The sequence below is a fragment of the Ambystoma mexicanum genome, chromosome 2q (assembly GCF_040938575.1).
Source record: "Ambystoma mexicanum isolate Mex_15411 chromosome 2q, UKY_AmexF1_1, whole genome shotgun sequence".
Lineage (NCBI taxonomy): Eukaryota > Metazoa > Chordata > Amphibia > Caudata > Ambystomatidae > Ambystoma > Ambystoma mexicanum.
The window spans coordinates 884,889,894-884,913,018 of record NC_090924.1 but is presented as its reverse complement, the minus strand read 5'-3'; the positions used below and the strand labels follow the sequence as shown (position 1 = coordinate 884,913,018).

The window sequence follows — 23,125 nt, the reverse complement described above, 5'->3', positions numbered from 1 at the left end:
CAACCTTTGCCATGTGCTCTGTCGAAGAAAGCCCTACAAACACTGTTCCCCTGATCCTCCTCCCTTTGCATTCCGTTTCCCGCTCCCGCATGTGAAACACACACACACACGCACGCACGCACGCACACACACACACACACATCTTCCCCACTTGAATTAGTAAAAGGGCCAAAAAAAGTTTGGAAGTTTAATAAAATATTTTAAACTTTATTTAAAGAATTCATAATTTCTTAAAAACGTTCATCATTCCAGTATTGTTTATGCCAGAAGAGTGCAAGCAATCTGACGCGTTTCGCCACTTTCGCGTGACTTTTTCAAAGCAACTCCATCTTCTACTGAAAAAAACGTAAAATACTGAGTTAGTAGAAGTAAGAAGGTGAATGTCACCCTGCCAGACAGTTTCAGCCATTTTGCCTTGGGATGTCTAGTAATCTCGATTGTAGAATCTGGAAGCAGAGAATGCAAGCAACGGGATCTCAAACATTGTGATCCCAATGTAAACGTGCAATTTACTATTTTGTAATGCCAGTATTCCCTTACTTCATTCGTTTTTGCTGTTTCTGAATCCTGTTCCCACATTGTAAATGGTTCATTAAAAGCAACATACATTGTACGATACATGTGCATCATCACAAATTCACTGCAGCACAATTATTATAATCCTTCAAACTCCTGACATTGGAGTATAGTTTTTGTTTGAGTTCCAAGGTGCCGTGTATTGTATTAACATCCAGAACAATGTACGTACAAGTGTTATATATCTATATATATTCAATGAAAAAACCTTGTTAAAGGGACATATGGTTAAGTTGCACTAATGAAAACCTATGAAATTCAATCAAGAAACGTTGTCAAAGGGACGTTATGGTTACAAATAAAACCAAAAAACCTCAGAAATGTGCAAGATATGGTAAGCTAAGCAACCATAACTCGCGCCGCCACCGTGCACTGCTAAGACTAACACCCAGACATCAAAGATGACATCACAAATGTCATTGATGACATCACTGATAACATCACATGTCTAGCCCTTCTTTTTGTTCACTGTCATATATAGGCCAGGTGGTTTTATTTACTGGGATTACCAAGATTCCAAAGTCAACTGTTTTGGTTTCCAAAGCATGGGCACACATTGAGCAGCCCCCGCATTTGTAGAAACCTTTGTTCTGTGCCAATTGCAACCAGGTTTGTTTTGATTGCGTGTTGTGCATAAAAGAAGGGCTAAGTATGTTCTTAAGAGTACGTGCTTTGTTATAAATGAAATTAGGATATGTTATAAATTAATCTTTATGTGCATATCTGCCGCCTGATATCCTTTTTTGTATTATATGCAATACTTACATGGATGCGTAACATTTATGTTTCTGTGAATGTATAATTCGAAATTCTTATTGTTTTTTATTTGCACCAACCCGAATGAACTGTCATGCGGCTTATGGTTCTCTGCCCTGCTAAACTGTCTTTTGGTTTGTGTTACCTCAATGGAAACATTATTTTGATGTGGTTTTAAAACTCATTTGAACAAATTTGCAGAAGAGACCAGCAATTAAGAATAAAGAAAGGAGTGTCGCCAATGAGAACTAACACAAGACAGTATTTAAGAAGTTGACCAAAATAGTGCTAGAGAGGAAAATATGTAAAAACGAAAGATGGCATTGTTTTGTATGTGTTTTAAGTAAAAGTTTTTTAAAAGTTTGTATAAACTAAATGAAAATAAAAAAAATAAAAACAAATAAAAACTCATTTGTATATGATATGTTCAGCCTCGGACGAAGAGCACATAGCTCGAAAAACATGTCAGGCTGACCTACAATCAATTAAATACTTGCAATTTACGCATGGACGTTTGTGATTTGTGCGCAGTGTGAATGCAACCTTTGGTCCATGTCTTTCATCATAGGCCTTCTCCTTCATCAAAGTTGTGCTCCTTCATCACAGCGTGTCTTCATCATCAGTATGTCTCTGTCATCACAATTTTCATCATAGTTCTTGCACTCTGTTATCACATTCCTTTTCTTTGCTGCAGTCCTAGTCCTTCTCCTTCATCACTGTATTTCATCATAGTTCTCCTACTCTGCCCTAGTCATTCTTCAAAGTCCTTCCCTTTTGTTACAGTCCTTGGTCATAGTTCCTCTCCTTTGTCATAGTCCTTCGTCACAGTCCTTCATCGCAGTCCTTCATCACAGTATTTCATCATAGTCATTCTCCTTGACAATAGTCTGTCACCACAAGCTGTCTCTTGTGTTACAGCCCTTCATTCCATTCCTTCACTTTTATCAAAGTCCTTGTCCTATGTGAGGCATTCTTATTTATCACAGTCAGTCTGCCATGTCAGTTCTTCTCGTTCAACAGTCCATTGTGTCAGTCCTACTTTATCATAGTCCATCCACTTCATCACCATCTTTCTCCTTCAGCAAATCCTTCTTTTCACAGTCCACCTTCATCAAAGTCCTATTTGTTTGTACAACTCCATTTCTTTCATCAAAGTCTTCCTTTGTCACAGTCCATGTTCTTCTGATTTGTTAGCTCTTCTCCTTCATCACAGTCCTTCTCTTTCATGTCCTTCATCACAGTTCTTCACCAGAGTCCTTATCACTATCCATCATAGTACTTCTCCTTCATCACAGTTTTTTATCGGTTCATCTGCTCCAGCACATTTCGGCTCCATTGTCAGAGTCCTTCATCAAAGTCGTTCTTCTTTGCCACATTCCTTCTTTTTCACAGTCATCGATCCTGGCATTTCTTTCTCACAGTCCTTCTCCTTCAATACAGTACCTTATCATAGTCCTTCTCCTTCACTATAGTCCTTATCCTTAAACATGGTTATTCTCCTTTGTAATATGTGTTCCCTATCATCTTAGTCTGACTGTCTCAGGCACAGTCTCTCATTCAGTCATGCTCGCCCTTTCTCTTCCCCCATCTGTATCACTTTACATGTCTATTTTCTTTCCCCTTCCAGGTTTCCCAATGCCCACGTTGATTCTCTCTCTCTCATTCACTTTCCCTCTTGCTTGTTAACTTTTTACATCATTTTTTGTGTAGTAAAAGCCATTACAATATAATGCAATAAAATATCATCATATACACTAACAATATAATGGGTGTGCCACAATCCATAAAATAAGATAGAACTATTCCAAGACAAAAGCAATACACATTTGAAATGCCAAAATAACATGTTCCTTTTTGACAGCTCTCCCTATCCGGTCATAGCAAGTACCACAAATCTAGGGAGCAAGGCTTTCTTTTCTCTCATGCAAGGACATCATGTTATAGCTGTCCACTTCTTTGTCACCCTCTTTTCTTTAGTGTAAGTGAAGCATTCCGCGACCTTCTTACATGTTTTATTACTGTTTAGCCTGAAGAGGGATGGGATCCCTGACCATCTCCATCTGTGATAGTGTGGACATTAGAATAATAAGTGCACATCAGTCGCCCTGGTCTTAATAGCACATCACAATCTAAGCAGTAGAAGTAGCTTCCTGGTTGTCTCGTTCATATTTGAGGCCACATAATCCTGATAAACTCTCCTTAAAACTCCCTTCTCACATCCCAACATCTTCTCTCACTTCCCTTTGTAAATCTATAGAAATCAAAGTTGGAGACTTCCACAGTTTCAAAATCCAATCCATACAAAGTTTTCTTCACTCAGGCTAACCATGAAATCTTCATACAAGAAAAAGAGCCCATAATATCTTTCAATATGTCTTGGTATACTCAGGAATCTGGGTTACCCCATAGCCTATCCCAATGATTATTCCAATTAACAAAGAGGGCAATATGATCAGCGATAGACACAATGCCAGTCTCTGGACCCATTGTTTAGTGGGAGTTCTACTTGACAATGTAAAGAGGCTTCTAACAGAGGAATTTTATGGTTCAGTCACTCTGGCACATGGTGCATAGCCGTAAGCTTCATCACCAGGTAGCGTCACAGAGAATGGCCTCCATTGAGAGACATCAAAGGCTTGTGCAGGGCAATTTGTCCCAAACTTCCTATTGAGCCCTAGAAGTCCAATGAAAAGCTGGACCAATTCATTCAAACTAATTTTCACATTCAGCCCTCCCTTTTATTTATTTCAAAGCAGATGCCAATGTAGTCAAAGTGACATACTACTACTAAACGATCAACGTTTACACAAAACATTTCTCATGGAGCATTGAGCTGGGTCAATCATCACTGCCTTTGTTTTGCTTCATGTAAATGATGTAGTTACAAAAGGCACCCAGTAATTTCTGTATTGCTATTTCTATGCAATTGAGAACCATGACATCATATGCAAATTGCAGAAGTGGACTGTCCTGACCTAACAGAACCTTTTCTAAAACATTCTGGAGCAGTCTAAATAGAGTGGGAGCCAGTTACAGCCCCGTATGACGACTATCTTTTTGGATAATTGCCCTGTCAGTTCTTCATTAAGGGTGAATCTGCCACATTACTATCATGAAGCACCTCCAGTATCTCGCATACACTTCCCTCAGTGACTACCACAACTTCCTATTTACACAGTCAAAATCTGCTTTCCGATATACGCATCTCTTTCTTGCACTTTATCTTAATCTCAATGGAAGTGTGGTGCTGATCAGGATGAAAATAATGCAAAAGAAAGGTTCAGATTATAAAGCCTGAGTAGAGAGTAATTTTGCTCTTTTATGCTGAAATAATCCCCACTCATATGCCTGCATATGGATTTGTGTGCGGTGTTTCTACATTTTCTCTGCGGGGTCCTCACGTGATTGGGGCGTATGAAATATGCATGAAACTAAGCCCTGTTATTAAGCGCGAAACTTGCCAGCAAGGAACCAGTAGAGCAGCTGCTTCAGATGTCCCAGAGGTAAATGAAAAGGCCTAAATTTTGCTAAAATGGTTCTCAGCTAGAAATGGGCAAATGGCATTAACATTAATAGATCTTCCTTACATCAGTTAAAACTATCATGCTTACATTAATGTTGAAGCCCTCGTTGCATGGTCATGGCTGGTAAATTGGTGATGGCTCTTGGTGCAGCACAATGTTGTCTTCTTGCTGTAAACAAAAGTTAGTAAGCACTGCTTACACATGGTCTCATATGTCATGTATGTCTCTATAACATTTTGGAGCAATACATACCACATTTTTCGCCCTATAGTAAATGGATTGTTACGGTTTACATTATTTTTTATATATCACTTACAGCCCAGGCAATCGGTACTTGCAGGTGTGGTGTAACATTGATGATGCTATGTTGAATTATAGAAATTAAAAGCATTGTATGTATCTTTGTAGCAGGCTGTTTAAGCTGTAGGCGTTGTGCCTCAGCTGCTGATTTACAATGTTACAATAACTTAATCCACCAGCAGAGGCTAACAGCTCACCTCATTATCTTCACGTGATGACTGGCATATCAACGTGGATATTAGACAAGATGGGCCTATTCTTTAAGAGGGCAACACAAATGAATGCCTATAATTGAAAGATAAATTCAACAACTGCAAAAGTCCAAACTATTTGCTTTGTCAAAACTTGTTTTAAATAGAAAAGAAAAATGCTTGAGTGCCTTTGTTAAAAAATGTTGATCTTTCCTACTCAGGCAAATAACAGAACACTCCAAGAGAAGATCCTCCAAGTGAACAATTTACTGGAAGCTTTTGGAAATGCTCGCACAGTTATAAATGATAATTCCAGCCGATTCGGCAAATACCTGGAAATGAAGTTCACGGCTGGTGGAGCTGTCGTTGGAGCACAGATTTCAGAATATCTTCTTGAAAAATCAAGAGTAGTACATCAAGCTGTGTAAGTACAATCTTCTATTCAGGAAAGACGTTTTTCAGTGGGTTATACATTTATAAAAAAAAAATTATAGAGCTCCAATTGTGAATTTGTTTGGGAAGGTTGTGTGCAGTTCCACTAAGTGGGAGGGGCATGTAATAGGTGGTCCCAAAATGATGTTTTTTTAGTCATTCTACTTTGACAAAATGGCGGTCATACCCATGGCCTGAACTGGTAGATGAATTTGGATCCCAAAAGTGTGCTTTCTCATATTTGGTCTAAATCCATCCAGCAGTTCCTTTTAAGATTGGCCAAAGGTTGGCTGAAAAAGGAAATATTTGGGTTCCGTTCGCAGTCTTAATTCTGGCTGTCCATATTTGCAGACGTTTTAGACAGGCTGATTGAGCAGTTGGAAATCATTCAATCTAATCGGTTGGGGACCACTAAAATGTTTCAAATAGTTGAAATTATTTTTAGAAAATAGCGGGGCCCTGCAGCACAATACATTTGAAAGGGGCATATTTCAGCCCCTTGGTGGACTCTCAACCCAAAGCAAGTTTGCTGGGTAACAAGGGGTGTAATATACCATAAATAGACTAACACAATGCCAATTTTCACTGCAGAATTCACAGACAATTATCCAGGTCTGAGGCCTGGCTCAGATAGATACCCCTACTTTACTTATGGATTGGGGGCAAAGTGACGCATTGGCCAATGGACCAACAATTTGGATTAAGTGGTAACAGGGCAATGTCTACTTTGGGTGGCTTGGCAAGACTTGACCGAGAACGTGGCAAGGTTCAGTGGCGGTACCTTGGTGGAGCCTGAGGCATAACACTAACCTTTTGAGCATTTATTTTTTGAAAAAGCATTTTAAATTTGATAATTTCCTCATCTTAAAATACCAGCAGTGTAGCAAACTAAACATTTCCAGTAGCGTGGCAAATGTTAATTGGCATTTATAAAGTTGAAACGTATGTACATTGATTTCCTGCTACTAATGAATATCATTATTCTCTGAATATTCTTTCAGTAGGATTGGTCATTAATTTTCAAAAAATTGAGAATAATGTCTACTTGGTTCGATTCCCATTTTGAATATGGAAAGAAAAGACTATTTCTAGTCCAATCCAAAGCAGTAGAAGTTTTTATATAAAGACATTGGCCCTCATTACGACCCTGGCAGAAAGTGACTGACCGGACCGCCACAGCGTAAATAGCGTTTCCGCCATTGCACGAAGGAGCAAAGTGCGGCCCATTCCGACCCATCGTGCACGAGCACCACGCCATGGCGGAAGTGCAAAGTCCGCGATGGCGGAAATGACCCCCAAACGGCCCACACCGCCGCCGTACGGCGCCCTAGGTGCAATACCGCCACCGCTCTTAGCGGTCACCGCAGTGTGCGCCTACCGGAAAGTACGGTGACCAGAAATATACGGAAACGGAAGTAAAAACATGGGCCCGGAACGGGAAACATCCCGCCGTACACCTATAAAACCACTAAAACCACACAACCACTAAAATCACTACCCTGAAACACACCCCAACCCGTCATCCACCCTAGCGAAACCAAGACAAATGGGAAAAGTAGCGAAGAAAGCGTGCGACCGCAAGCGGCAGGTCCACTTCTCCCGTGAGGAACTCACCGTGCTAACAGAGACCCTCCAGGAGAATGCTGCCGTCGTCTTCTCCACGCAAATGACCAGAACGGCACTTGCAAACAAGAAGGCCATATGGGCTCTGGTGGCACAGCGGGTAAGTGCGGTGGGGACCGCACCCCGCACCCCACAGCAATGCCGCAAGCGATGGGACGACCTGCGGATACGCGTCCGCAGCATACTCTCTGCCAACCGCAACATTGCCACAGCCACCGGGGGAGGTCCTGAATCACCCATCAAGTTGACCCCCTGGGAAGAAATCTGTGCCTCCACCATCGGAATGGAGAGCATAGAGGGAGTCGGAGGGATGGAGAAAGGAGTGCAGACATCCGAAGATTCAGGTAGGTGGGCCAGATAAAACAATGCCAAATCCACACAGTCCATCCATGTGAAGTACCATGCGTCCACATAGTGCAACAGAAACACATGTCCAGGAGAACGTCCACACACATCGGCCTGATAGCGCACGTTAAAACCCACAATAAATACATAAATAATTAAAAACCCCTAATACACGCACTACACGTGCAGCAGGCACACCCTAACTGCAGGCTGCCAAACAACTGCACCCTCACTCCACACACAAATGAAAGCACCTCCAAGGCCCCGACCCAAATCACCCTCAGGTACCACCCCAAAGCATGTGATACAATGCCATTCCAATTCCCACAGACCCATCAATAACCCTCGCCCTCCTTTACTCCACCACAGGGTCCGATCCAAACGACGAGCTTCAGGACACCCCTACCAGCACACCTGCAAAGAGGGCCAAGACCAACGGCCAGAGACCCTCCACCTCAGCTGCACGCATCAAGACACGGCAGCAGCACAAATCAGGTGGCAGCACAGAGGAGGGAACATCAACAGGCACCCCAGCAGCCAGCATGCCCACAACACCACCACCACAGGTCCCCCCAATGGATGCCACAGAAGGCACTGCCTCTGGTGGCAGCAGCACCATAGGTGACACCCCATTGATGGCAGCATGCTCGGACACAGAAAACGGGGATGTCGAAGTCAGATCCATCCATGACCTGTCCCAATCCCCCTGTCTGTCCCATCCCGTACAACATGAGGATACCACGCAGGGGCACCCACAAGACGACGACTGGCCATCCCCCACAAGCCCTGTGGCAAGGCAACATGAGGACAACAGCCCCTCTGTGACACCCCCGCAAATGGCCATGGCCCAGCAGAGGCAACAGTCCCTCGACCAGTTAATCGTGCAACAGCAGCAACTGGCCACACTCCTCAAGGACCATGCCGATGAATGTGGGGGCACTAAGGCAGACATAGAAACATCAACTGAGACACTTAGGGCAGAAATGGAGAGAGGTACAGAGACGCTAAGGGCACAAATGGAGAGTAGCACCGAGAGCCTGAGAGTCCAAATGGAGAGTAGCACCGAGAGCCTGAGAGTCCAAATGGAGAGTAGCACCGAGAGCCTGAGAGTCCAAATGGAGAGAAGCACCGAGAGCCTGAGGGGGGAACTGCATGCGACGTCCAAAGACGTATGTGCCGAACTTGCCGCAGTGCGCCGTGTGCTCACTGAGCTCTCGCAAACCCTTAGGGACATGCATGGACGTGAGCAGGCAGACACATCATCCGTTGCAAGTTCCGTCCAGGGCAGCCCCCAACGTAGATCTGGGAGGAACCTGCGCTCCACAGGCAGGGGTGCCCCTGATACCCGCAGAGGGGGCTTGCAATAGCGACAGCCCACTGACAATGAGCATCTTTGGACACTGGTGTTCGGGGGGAGGTAGGAGGGTGGAGGGGGTGTGTTGGGCTCACTTGGGTGGCGGGTCGATAGGGTGTTCAACATGACATCACATATGCCATAAAAAGTGCACGATCAACCAATGAGATGTGTGGACATTGATCTTTGTGTACTAGGCCATCATAGGCGTACAGTCCATATTGTGCATGTCCCAGACACACACAGTGCCACGAGTCCCGTGTCCATGTATCAGCCACCAGGCGTGAGTGCTAGAAGCATGCATCAATGAGATGCTGACGAATGTCACGGGCCTCCGGTGCCTCGCAGACTCCATGAGGTGCTGCCACATCCCCACCCTCATCATGACCATCATCAGGTGCTTGCAGTTCTGCGTCAGGGGGCATGGGCACATTTCTACGTACGCACATGTTGTGGAGCATGACACATGCCATGACCATCTTTGCAACCTTCTCATGGCGGTACAGGAGTGCCCCGCCAGACCTGCTGAGGCAGCGGAAACGAGTCTTCAGTAGGCCGAATGCCTGTTCAATGACTACACGGGTACGTGAGTGGGCATGGTTGTAGTCCTCCTCATGCTGGTCCCGTGGGTTCCGGACTGGTGTGAGGAGCCATCTCTTCAGTGGATATCCAGCATCACCTGTATGTGGACGAGAAACGTATGATGTGGAATGCCATTGCTACGTACGCACACCCCCACCCCTTCCTGCCAGGTCATGGCCAAATCACATACCCCACATAATCATGCATGTAATGAGACTCACCGAGTAGCCAGGATCTGTTCCCTGCGTGTCGCTCCATGTAGCGTGGTATTGTAGAGTTCCTCAAGACCATAGAATCATGGGTTGATCCAGGGAATCGGGCACAACAATGTGTAATGATCCTGTTGGAGTCACACACCATTTGTACATTCAGGGAATGAAATTGTTTTCGGTTGCGGTACTGGGCCTCCATGGCATGTGGGACGACCAATTCCACATGGGTGCAGTCGATGGCACCAATGCAACCCGGTATGCCGGCAAGTGCATGGAATCCCACTTTTGTGTTGGTAATTTCCTGCTCCGAGCGTGGTAGAGAGATGTAGTCGTCTGCGTGCTGCAGGAGGGCATCGAGCACTTGAAATAGTGTCCGTGAGAACAGTGGCTGAGAAATGCCATGCAACTGTCCGACTGTGTGCTGGTAGGTGCCTGTGGCCAGGAAGTGGAGTACAGACACCACCTTCAGTAGGGGTGGGATGGCGGTTGGGCTATCTATCATGCTGACAAGGTCAGCCTGTGTCATGTCCACAATGGCGGCTATGGTGTCCCGGTCCAGACGGTAGAGGGTGTGGATCTGCTCATCAGTGAGGTTGAACGGATGTGCTCGGAGGCGTGGGATTGCGGGCTGCCTGCGTGGTGGTAGTGGCTGTGCTGGCGGCCCTTGCTGGCCCTGCCTTGGCCTCCTCCTCCTCCTGCGTCTCCTCCGTGCGGCCGGTTGTAGTTGGTGTTCGTCTTCTTCTTGGAGTTGGAGTACTTGCAGTGCTATCAGGTCCCCCAGGGCCAACATCGTGAGTCCTGCCGGTAGCATTTCGGTGTGGTTGTGGGAGGAGACTGGCTGTGCAATTTATGTGTTTTCAGGCTGTATGGCCTCCACCTGTGGTGATTGATTCCACCTGTGCAAACTGCTCTCCCCTTTGGCCGGGCACGTCCCGCGCACAACGCTGCAATTCGGGGAATGGCATCTTGCTATTGCAATCATGTATTTGGACCCGATGGCCGTGTAAGAATGGTTGATATGTTCATTCTGCTGTGGTCCCATTGTTTCCCATACTATCTGTGCAGTCGCGAACAGACTTGTGAAGGGTCAGTGGAACGTAGTACTCGAGTTACGGTGGGCCCTCATGCATCACTGTACCGAGTTGCAACGACGGGCGGGGCGTCCCATTTGTGGGTGAAGGCAGTTGCCATTTTCACACACAGCCGCACTCGATGGAATAATTAGTGATTTCAAACGGCCACAGATGCCTTTTCGACGTGATGTTGCAAATGAGGAATTCGAAGGGCGGCGCTTTCGGTTTCCAGCTAGCGGCGAGGAGATGCCCACAGGTCTGACTGCAAATATAACGTTCTATTGTTCAATGTCCTTGAGACAGGGGCCATGGCGAGGAAGCAATGATTTATATGAATAGTTTGGGATGCGCAATAGCTACGTGGGCGATGAGGCCGGCCGTTCCCAAATACATGTTACTTCACGACACTGGATTTACGGGCTGGGGCACTGTGGATTTTGCAGGCTGCATAACGCACAGACTTAATGGATGTTTCTAATGTTATGTGAGTAATTATTCAGGCGTTTTGATCCCGGGATGAGGGAATGATGAATGGATGCATGGGCAGGTGATTTGATACAGAGTTTGCCATGTACAGGGCTTCTTGGGATCTATCCGCCTCCCCTACGCTATGTGATGCAGGGCTGCCATAGTGGGACCATCGTCTATCTGGCCTTGTTGAGCCCTCCCTGTCTCGACGCGCCCTCAGACACTTGTGTCCATGCACGTTAACATTCCCATCTGATGGATTCTGTTTTGACAGACGCATGCACAGGTACACTCGTTTGTGATGGTGTTTGCACCTCGATATAGATGGTTATGAGTCGCAAGTGGTTTTGGGGTGGTGATGATCCTTTGGAGTGGGCTAGCATGCATATGGCTGTGGATGTAGTGTGATCATTGAAGTGAGTTGTTCGAATGTAGTTCTGATGGCCATTCTGTTCTTTTTCTTTTCTTTTGGTTGACAGGTATCTCCTCCCCTTTTGCCACTGCCATCTGTATGCCACTCCTGCAGATGGGTTTTACTCCCGACACCTGCTGCTTCGTGTTAATCAGTGGAGCAGCATTACGATCTTATGGGACGATCGCCAATGGCCCACATGCCCTTACGCAGTACTGGTGGCTCGGAGCAACATTTCGGCCTTTCAGCTGGACTAGTGCCTCCCCATTGGGACGGCCCTGCGGTTCTGTGCGCTTCCATGTTGCCTTTTCGTACGTGAATGTGGCTCTGTGTACCATGAGGGAACAGGGCGTCACACAAGTAGTGGCTGGTCATTTCTTGCGGATGCAGCCCACAATGGTGAAAAGTGTTTTGGAGTTCATGGCCTGATGGCTGTATGGGCTTGGTGATTTTGATGTGCATTAAATTTCTATTCTGATTTGGCCCGTGTAGCGTTTTTCTTTGCAAGTGATGTGGCATATGCCTATTTGGGGGGCGATGTATTGTGAGGAGATCTGCATTGGGTTCCAGCTTCGGAGTTTAGTTGCGTGGTACTGTACTGGGCGCGTTAGCCTACGAAGCCCGTGGGGTCAGGGATGGGGGCTGCCAATATGACAGTTTGAATGTTGTCATGCTCAGGGGCGGGGGATTGGGTTTTGTGTAACAGATGCCGGTCAGCCAGGTGGACTGGTGGAATGATGTGATTCTCGGAATATTGCTGGTCACAGGTGCCTGTGTTTGCGTGCGTTTCTTGGTGGGGGACTGTGGTCATGTCCATTGGGATGGCTTCTGTATTCGTGCCATCTGTGCCCTGCAGCTCCCATTGGCCCCTATTGTGTTTCTTTTGTTCGTTGGCATGCATGGGTGACTTGTACATTTCAATGGTTGCATGTGACTTCATTGCACCTACGGGGAGTTGTACTTTGTGGGCAGGGAGCGGTGTACAGGCACTCAGTGGGGCCGTTTACGGTTGATTCGCGATGCCGTACTTCTCACCATGGCGGAATGGTACATTCCGCCATGCTTGATGGCGTTAGGTACATGTCCGCTAGGGTCGGAATTGGCGTACCCTTGCGCCATGGTGGTGTTTGCGGTTTGGCATGGCGCGCGCGCGCGTGCTTGGTGCAGTTAGCGTTGGCGTTCACTACGGTGTCGCTAATGGCTTCGTACTTTGCGGTGACGGGTCATAGTCGCACCGAGCGCTATTCGATGGCGGTATTGCATTTCCGCCATCGTTTTCCGAATTCCGCAAGGGTCGTAATGAGGGCCATTGTGATGAATCGTGGGAGCCCCCCCCACCTGTGAGGCTGGGGAGGTGAGCCCACCTGCCCTAGGGATCAAGGCAAGAGGGACCTCACTGGGAGAGACTCCCCCTGTGGGGACAAGGGCAAGGACTCACTAAAATCCTTCCAATGTTACCTCTACAGACATATTCTAGCAGGAGTTATATGAAAAAGAAACAAGGATGTGTTTTTGCAAAAAGAAAATGTGAATATGCCTTTAAATGGAAAACACCATTTTACTGAGACGAGGAGGAGAAAGGGGGACGAGAGGTTGCAGGACACATAGAAAGAGAGAGAGAGAGAGAGAGAGAAAGAGAGAGAGAGAGAGAGAGAGAGAGAGAGAGAGAGAGAGAGAGAGACACAGAGTTACACTGGGGAAAGCCCAAGGCTCCATCACAATGAAAAGGTGAGGAGACTGGGAACTGCGAGAAGCCAATGAGTTTCAAACTGACAGCCAAGCCAAAGCAGAAGTGCTGGATTTGTCGCGTCCTGTAAACTGGAGAGTTATGTATGCAGAAAGTGCTGGCGTGACCACAAATAAACTGTGGTGGACTGGCGTTCCTTGCAGCTACGCTGAGTCGACTACGTGGGTTAATACGCATAATGTCCGGTACCTTGGATACCGGAAGTCATCCTAGACGAAGATACGAAGTACGAGAGACTGAAGGAAGAAAAGAAGTCAGTTAGGCAAAGAGGAGAGCCCAACCAGAATGAACAGAAACCCTGGTGAAGTTATCCCTGAGGTTGACAGATAACGGGGAAAATGGGAGACCTTGGAGGGAGATGGAGAATCATTAAGAGAGTGTTCATACTCATCTCAGTCAAGTTAAAGGGACGATAACAGAGAAAGAAAAAGAAGTGAATGAGAAACAGACCCACCACAACATAAGTATCTCTCTCTCTCTCTCTGTATATAATCATATACAGAAAAAGAGAATAGAGGCAATATGTACTAGAGCATGCAAGGGTGCAGATGTAAGACTCTAACACATGGTTGGTATAAACATTTATTCAAGTGAGAAAATGAAAAGGAACCCCCTATGTTGCCCTAGCTGTAAGAGAGGTTTCCCTGCCGCAACCAAAATGCTTGATTAACTCGCCTGCCAAAATCTCTGTTCATATGTATTATTCTCACAGTTCTCTTCCTGGCTTCTTAATCTCACATGCAGACTTGGTTTACTCCCCTGCCAAGTATTGTCTTCATAATCTTCATATGTATTATTCTCACAGTTCTCTTCACGGTTTCTTGAGCACACATGCAGACTTCGATTGCTCCCTGTCAATTACTGCGTTGAAAGGAATTACTCTCACCTTTTTTCTTCAACTTCTCCTCTCTTATTTGACAGCCCCGGGTCGCCTTTCCTCCACCTACTGTCACTAAAATTATTAGGTACCCTTGTTACGTGATATGTCCTTTTACTGTAAGGGTCCCGGACCCTATTCTCCTTGTTATAGTGTCTCGATAATGTTTTTCCACTTTCCATGCACTGTTGACTTTAGGGTTCCTTGTACTCTCTGGGGGCCCCCAACCATAGGTTTGGCCACCCAAATACCTATAGGATATTGGTTGCAGTCCTCTGGTCAGTCTCATGCTTCCCTTTGTCTCTTTTTGCCTCTTTCTTGGCATGCTGCAGTAGCCCCGCAGCTTCTGGCCCTGTTCAGCGTTTCTCTCTCAGCCGGACTGTGTGGTCCTACAGTGCTATGCGGCCGGCACTCTCCCCAGCCAGCCTTTTGGTTCTCTGGGAGTGTCTCCTGGACATCGTGCTTCTCGCCTTCCAGCATCATGGTCTCCCCTGCTGCTCTCTGCTGTGAGGGTACACCATGTTCTCGGTTCCTCCAGGAAGGATCTGACATTTGGGTGAGCCTGTTGTCAGTTGTCAATTTTCATGTCGGCATCCAGTACGGTTTGTAGTTGGAAACTAGATTGTTCATGCAGTTTCAAATGAGTGAGCATTGCAGCTCTGCACCTCTATCTTGTCACATTTTCTTGGTTTGGATCTTCATGACTGCTGCATCCATTCTTCCTTGTCTCAGTCTTTTCTACTTATTGGATCTTATAGAAGTACATGGTACAGGAGGGTAGGGATGGAGAGAGTGGGGGGGAGGTGTAGGTGTTAGGTGGTGTGCAGGCATTATGAAGGAGGACACAGATAATCAATTCCCGCTTAAAAATATTTAACCTTGTTACCTTAAATGTCAGGATGGAGAAAGGCCTAACTTGCCGTATGCTACTGTGCGGTTTCCCTACCTAACTAAAACAAAGGAAAGTCTGAGTCAAACAGTTCAACATAGGAATCTGTCAATGTCCAAAACCTATGCTTGCCCTCACAACTATAACCATAAAAGGTGTAGGAATGTCAGCAACCAAAAGGGAAAACCAGTGTTTAACAAAGTCCTGAGCTTCTTCCTTCTGCTCCCTTCCCCAAGTATAAAACAGTTCACCAAAATAAAGTTTCAAAATTCCCTTTCTTAGAGTTACAAAGCAATTAGTTTTTTCAGGTCTCGGGGTCTCATTCCCCAAGTTAGGACTCGGGGGGAGGGGCCTTCCCCAAGTTCCATGTCATATAATTCAAACACCTGTGAAGTGGATTGTTCCTTGTCAGAACACAGGGTTTCCTTCCCCAAGCTCCAAGTGCCACACTTCAAAAGACAACACAAAATGTTCTTGTCTTCCACACTTTAGTTAAATGTTGTTAAATACACGTCTTAGATGACTGTATAGCTTTCATACACGTTGAAAAGAAGTCACTGTTCTTTACAAATCACATTATATTTCAACATATTGTGGTCGGTTTAGAATTATGTTCATTTTAGCACTTCAATGTATGATGATTTGTCTGGATTTTAATTTTTCTCTCTTCTTATTGACGTTCTTCTGGTTAGTAATAACGTTTTAATTCAATTCGGTATTTAAAAAAAAAAGACATGAGATTAGGGTTCTCTAGTCCTTTATTTTGTGATTCAATAATTGTTTGTTTCGCTTTAACTCAATAGTTCAATGTTTGGACACCTTTGAAAATGTGTTGCTTGCCACACGCAATTATTCCGATGTAAAATATTTCCCTTTTTATTAGTTCACAAATATAAGTGTTTGTTTCACTTTAATTTGTTTAATTAGTTTCTGCTGTGTTCTGAGACTTTCAAAATCATGTGCTTTGCTTCATGTGACCACTCCGTTACAAAGTATTTCCTTTAGTTAGGTAATTTACATGTATATTACATGACAAGCATATTTGTTTGTTTTCCTTTAATGAGCCATTTAATGTTTGAAGACCTTCGAAAACGTGTATCTCACTAGTCACTACACCCGACCACTGCGAAACAAAGTATTTCAAGAAAGGTTGAAGTTCACACACACGCACCGGGTTTCTCCATTTGCAGAAACTCACTGGTCGCCCTGAACATTGATTCTGCAGCGTGGATCACATGACCTTCTCTCTTCAGTTTTGGGGCTCCAGTTCCTGCCCCTCAAGCACTCCTGGGGTGGTCGTCCACCGCAGCGGAATGAGCATGTTTATTTGAAAGGAAAGGGGCAGCCTCCCAGCATGGGTTCCTTCACCCCCCATTTGCACGCCAGTTTGGAGGGTCTACTACTTCCTCCTGGTCCTTCTTCCGTCGTTCCTTTTCCCCACTGGGTTGGACTCCATGTATGCACCTGCAGTCCTGTGACAGGCTGCAGGTGTGGATGAGCATTCCACTATGCCTGACCACAATTAAAGGGACATGCCTTACCTTCACTACCCTTAATAGGCCTCTTCCACGTCCCAGTACTAGAGTGTTAAAAGAGCATAGTCTTCATGGCTCTTATTTGCTTCTTCTCCGCCCTTTTATTTTGAAAAACTACATTGAAAATGAAACACCATGAAAACTAAATATTTTTTTTTAAATCTGAGAAAGTTAAGTACACATTCAAGTGGTATCGCAATAGCACATCATTACAGGTTGTCAACAAATATGTTTCCCTAGTTTTTTTTTTAATTCAGCAAAAACATAGCCAAGGAGCTTTGAAGGGCAGGCTTATAACTAAATACAGTCTGACAGACGCTGTACTGATATCTTTTGATCATAAATCTGGTGGCTGAACACGTTTAATCCAATTATTCAGACCTTCAAACAAAAATGTGTCTCAGTGTTATTCGGACCTGAGTCTTATACATCTCAGATCTTTCAGTTCCTGGGGCTATCAGAGTCGGGAATATGATGTAATACCTTTTGCATCCCCAATGTACCACCAGGCCCCCTGCATCCTTCATTGTTCCCCAGCCTTCCTCAAGTCTCAGCCTGAGATGTGTATCCTTAGCAATAGTAGTGAAAATCATAAGTTCTTCCCTAAACCTAGTTTTTTCAGATAATACGTTTTTTCCCCACATTTTCCCAACATTCTGACTGAGCCAGACATTAGTATTCAGGCTCTTAAGCGGTAAGCAAACAAGATTAGGATCAGAATATATTGCTGCGTAGTTTGGAAAAAGATTTTAAAGAAATATAATAAGAATCAAGGACGTATAGTAAGGCACAGCCAAATATTTGCCTGATTCTGGATAGACCCAAACATAAGGCATTCATGACATTTAGGCTCAATATATGGGAAACACTGTAGGTCTTTGGTCCCAGAGTGAAAATTGATGAAGCAAGTTGGACCTGTACATTATGTGACATCAAGTCTAACAAAGAAACTCTGTGACATCTGAGTGTGACAATCTAAGCAGTCTTCAATATAAATATTTTAGACCATTTGTTTCTGACATGCAATTTCTTCACTCTGATTTTTTGGGGTGAAGATGTATGGTTATCGACAAGTTATCATTTACACTCTCACTATGTGGGTTTTTAACAGAAATATTATATCTGTTGAATCGGAAATTCTTGAATTGCTACTTTTATTTGCAATGTAGCTATAATAGACTAATGGTGCATACGTTACGGTAATTATAGAATGCACTGCTGTGTAATGTTTTGATGCAACATGTTTATTTTATTTTAAAGTGCATAAGGATTTGATTTTAAATTGTTATGGCACTATAACAACCTCTATTTTAACAACCAGCTGTTAGTGCCTTTTTCACTTTGTGATTTCATGTGAGCTTGTTCATGTTAGCTGACTGAGTGGAACAGCAGGTGCTGGCATCTATTCAATCTCTAAAACCTGCCAAGGAGGCCTCACAGTTTAGGAAACGAGGCCTGGGTTGGGGTGCAAGACAGGGGATTATGGGGGAATCAGCCAGTGGTCTTAATGAAGGTGAGATCTTATCTATATTATGAGAAGGGGGCGCAGAATTTGTTGATAATGGTGCAAGGACTATAGCTCTTTATTGTTGCAAAAGCATCTGAGTTAGGGGATGAGTGCAGTGGGCTGCATTGTCTATTATTATGTCATTGAGAGCTATGGGCTAGACAAGGCAAGAGGGGCTAGAAATACTGCTGGAGCAAGTGAGGTAGGTTAAACCCAAAACCCAATTGTTAAAAAACTACTTCACAAGTGGTCAAAAATAAGTGCATAGTTTGCAAGAAACAACAATGTTTTACTACATGCAACTTTGGCCGGGAGTGTCAGTAAAAACTAAAACTCTTCTCAACACACCCATTTCAAGTTACATTTTGTATAGCGGAAAAATGCACATTAGCATAAGCAAAACAAATTAGATACAACATAATCCCATGTTCCCAAATGGCTAACATCTATACAAAAAATCTAAACATGGGTGAGGGCTGCTGGGGGCATGGATGGGCTCCCCATTCGCACACACTCACACTTACAAAGCATTCACCCGCGCATTCATACATCAAATGACTCCATTGCATGTACTCTGCAATGAATCTGGTAGAGTCATCACTGATCTTCTGGCGTTGTCCTCCTCCCATGTGGCCAGGGGACGGCAGCCACTTTCTGATCCTGACCCTGGGGTCATCCGTATGAGGGAGGATCACATGAGAGGAGACAGCCCCGGGGAGATGTCATGGCTCCATTGAGTGAGACATGGTATCCCCGATCTTCCCTTGAAAATAACCACCTCATGTCTGACACCCTCGTGGCTTATTGTCATGTATTCACTACTTTTCCCATGAAGAACACAGAACCCCCTTTACCTACATCTATGGATCAACATTGCCAATCTGATGTAATCATCTTTTTTTCAATTCCTCTTGCAAATCAAGCTGAACTGACTTCCCAGCAAAACCCTTTAAAATTGCTTATTCAAATTCCATAAATCAATTGTTACGCATGGACTACAGTTCCCTGAATCCTCAAAATACTTGGATGAAGAAGAGAGAATGTAGCAAAAGAGATTGCAAGCTCAACAAAAGATGTTGGCCCTCATTACGACCCTGGCGGAAATCGGAAAACGATGGCGGAAATGCAATACCGCCATCGAATAGCGCTCGGTGCGATTATGACCCGTCACCGTAAAGTACGATGCCATTAGCGACACCGTAGTGAACGCCAACGCTAACTGCACCAAGTACGCGCACGCGCGCCATGCCAAACCGTAATTACCACCATGGCGCAATGGTACGCGAATTCTGACCCTAGCGGACATGTACCTAACGCCATCAAGCATGGCGGAAAGTACCATTCCGCCATGGTGAGAAGTACGGCATCGCGAATCAACCGTAAACCGCCCTACTGAGTGCCTGTACACCACTCCCTGGCCACATTGCACAACTCCTCGTAGGTGCAATGAAGTCACACAATGCAACCAGTGAAATGTACAAGTCACCCATGCATGCCAACGAACAAATGAATCTAGGGGCTCCAAGTGCCTTGTGAGTGGCCATCCATATTTGCCATGGCACCATTGCCGCACTGATGCAGCACAGGCATGTGAAGGTTCAAGTACAGCAACATGAGCAGAAAAATGAGACAAACAAAAACAGGCCCCCCCAACGACTGACACCAGTGTAAGGCAACATTCAAAGCAGTATCCTGAGGGAGACTGCACCAGCCCTGTACTCCTGCCAGTAAACAAACCAACCATCAGCATAAGCATGTAACACACAAGTTGGCAGAGTGACTGAGCAGCCAGGCCCATCTCAAGAGGGGCCAATGGGAGCTGCAGGGCACAGATGGCACGAATACAGAAGCCATTCCAATGGACATGACCTCAGTCTCCCTCCAAGAAACGCACGCAAACACAGGCACCTGTGACCAGCCATATTCTGATAATCACATCATTCCACCAATCCACCTGGCTGACCGGCATCTGTTACACAAAAGCTAATCCCCCGCCCCTGAGCATGACATCATTAAAACAGTCATAATGGTAGCCCCTATCCCTGACCACACTGGGCTTCGTAGGCAAACGCGGCCAGTACAGTACCACGCAACTATACTCAGAAGCCGGAACCCAATGCAGATCTTCTCACAATACATCGCTCCACAAATAGGAATATGCTACATTACTTGCAAAGAATAACGCTACACGGTTAATATCAGAATAGAAATTTAATGGACCACAAAATCACCAAGCCCATACAGCCATTAGGTCATGAACCCCAAAATATATTTCATTATTGTGGGCTGCATCCGCAATAAATGACCAGCTTCTTCTTGTGTGACGCCCTGTTCCTTCATGGTACACAGGGGCTACATTCACGTTCAAAAAGGCAACATGGAAGCGCCTAGAACCGCAGGGCCGTCCCATTATGTAGGCACTAGTCCAGCTGAAAGGTCGAAATGTTGCTCCTAGCCACTAGTACTGCGTAAGGGCATGTGGCCCATTGGCGATCGTCCCATAAGATCGTAATGGTGCTCCACTGATTAACTCGAAGCAGCAGGTGTCGGGAGTAAAAGCCATCTGCAGGAGTGGCATACAGATGGCAGCGGCAAAAGGGGAGGAGATACCTGTCACCCAAATGAAATGAAAAAGAATAGAATGGCCATCAGAACTTGATTTGAATTACTCACTTCAATGATCACACTAAATCTACAGCCATATGCATGCTAGCCCACTCCAAAGGATTATTCCCACCCAAAAACGACTTGCGAATCATAACTATAAAAATCGAGGTGAAAACACTATTACAAACGAGTGTTTGTGTGCATGCGTCTGTCAAAACAGAATCCATTCGATGGGATTAGTAACGTGCATAGACACAAGTGTTTGAAGGCGCGTCGAGACAGGGAGGGTTCAACAAGGGCAGATAGACGATGGTCCCACTATGGCAGCTCTGCATCACATAGCGCAGGGGAGATGGATAGATTCCAAAAAGCCCTGTACATGGCAAACTCTCCATCAAATCATCTGTCCATGCATCCATACATCATTCCCTCATCCCGGTATGAAAACGCCTGATTATGTACTCACATAACATGTGAAATTTCCATTGAGTCTGTGCGTAATGCAGTCTGCAAAATCCACTGTGCTCCAGGCCGGAATTCCAGTGTTGTGAAGTAACATGTATTTGGGAACGTCCTGCCTTATCGTCCACTACGCTAATGCGCATCCCATACTATTCATATCAATCATTGCATTCTCGCCATGGCCCCTGTCCCAAGGACATTAAACAATAGAACGTTATATTTGCAGTCAGACCTGTGGGCGTCTCCTCGCCGCTAGCTGAAGACCGAAAGCGCCGTCCTTCGAATTCCTCATTTGCAACATCACGTCGAAAAGGCATCTGTGACCGCTTGAAATCCCAAATCCATCCATGTAGTGCGGCAATGTGTGAAAATGCAAAGTGGCTTCACTCACAAATGGGACGCCCTGCCCGTCGGTGAACCGCGGTACAGTGCTGCATGAGGGTCCACCGTTAATCGAGTACTACATTCCACTGACCCTTCACAAGTTTGTTCGCGACTGCAAAGATAGTATGTGAAACAATGGGACCATAGCAGAATGAACATATGAACCAATATTTCACTGCCATCGGGATCAAATACATGATTGTAATAGCAAGATGCCATGCATCGAATTGCAGCGTTGTGTGCGGGACGTGCTCGGCCAAAGGGGATTGCAGCTTGCACAGGTGGAATGAATCACCACAGGTGGAGTCAATACAGCTTGAAAACACATAAATTGCACACCCAACCCCCTCACACAACCACACCCACTCCAAAATGCTACCGGCAGGACTAGCGATGTTGGCCCTGGGGGACCTGATAGCACTGCAAGTACTCCAACTTCAAGAAGAAGACGAACACCAACTACTACAACAACCGGCCGCAGAGAGGAGACGCAGGAGGAGGGCAAGGCAGGGCCAGCAAGGCCCGCCAGCACAGCCACTACCACCACGCAGGCAGCCCGCAATCCCACGCCTCCGAGCACATCCGTTCAACCTCACGGATGAGCAGATCCACACCCTCTACCGTTTGGACCGGGACACCATAACCGCCATTGTGGACATGACACAGGCTGACCTTGTCAGCATGATAGATAGCCCAACCGCCATCCCACCCCTACTGAAGGTGGTGTCTGTACTCCACTTCCTGGCCACAGGCACCTACCAGCACACAGTCGGACAGTTGCATGGCATTTCACAGCCAGTGTTCTCACGGACACTATTGCAAGTGCTCGATGCCCTCCTGAAGCACGCAGACGACTACATCTCTCTACCACGCTCGGAGCAGGAAATTACGAACACAAAAGTGGGATTCCATGCACTTGGCGGCATACCGGGTTGCATTGGTGCCATCGACTGCACCCATGTGGAATTGGTCGTCCCACATGCCATGGAGGCCCAGTACCGCAACCGAAAACAATTTCATTCTCTTAATGTACAAAGGGTGTCTGACTCCAACACGATCATTACACATTGTTGTGCACGCTTTCCTGGATCAACCCATGATTCTATGGTCTTGAGGAACTCTACAATACCACGCTACATGGAGCGACACGCAGGGAACAGATCCTGGCTACTCGATGAGTCTCATTTCATGCATGATAATGTGGGGTATGTGATGCGGCAATCACCTGGCAGGAAGCGGGGGGGCGTACGTAGCAATGTCATTCCACAA

The 23,125-nt window shown here is 45.6% G+C and overlaps 1 protein-coding gene across 4 annotated transcripts in view; it reads left to right on the top strand.

Moving 5' to 3' along the window:
- MYO3A (myosin IIIA) overlaps nucleotides 1–23,125 on the top strand; it is a 2,295,212-nt gene that overhangs the window by 901,476 nt on the left and 1,370,611 nt on the right. For all 4 annotated transcript variants that reach the window (XM_069648154.1, XM_069648153.1, XM_069648152.1 and 1 more), the window contains one exon: nucleotides 5,569–5,771. In XM_069648154.1, the coding sequence (XP_069504255.1) occupies nucleotides 5,569–5,771 (203 nt within the window). The remainder of the gene's footprint in view (nucleotides 1–5,568; nucleotides 5,772–23,125) is intronic.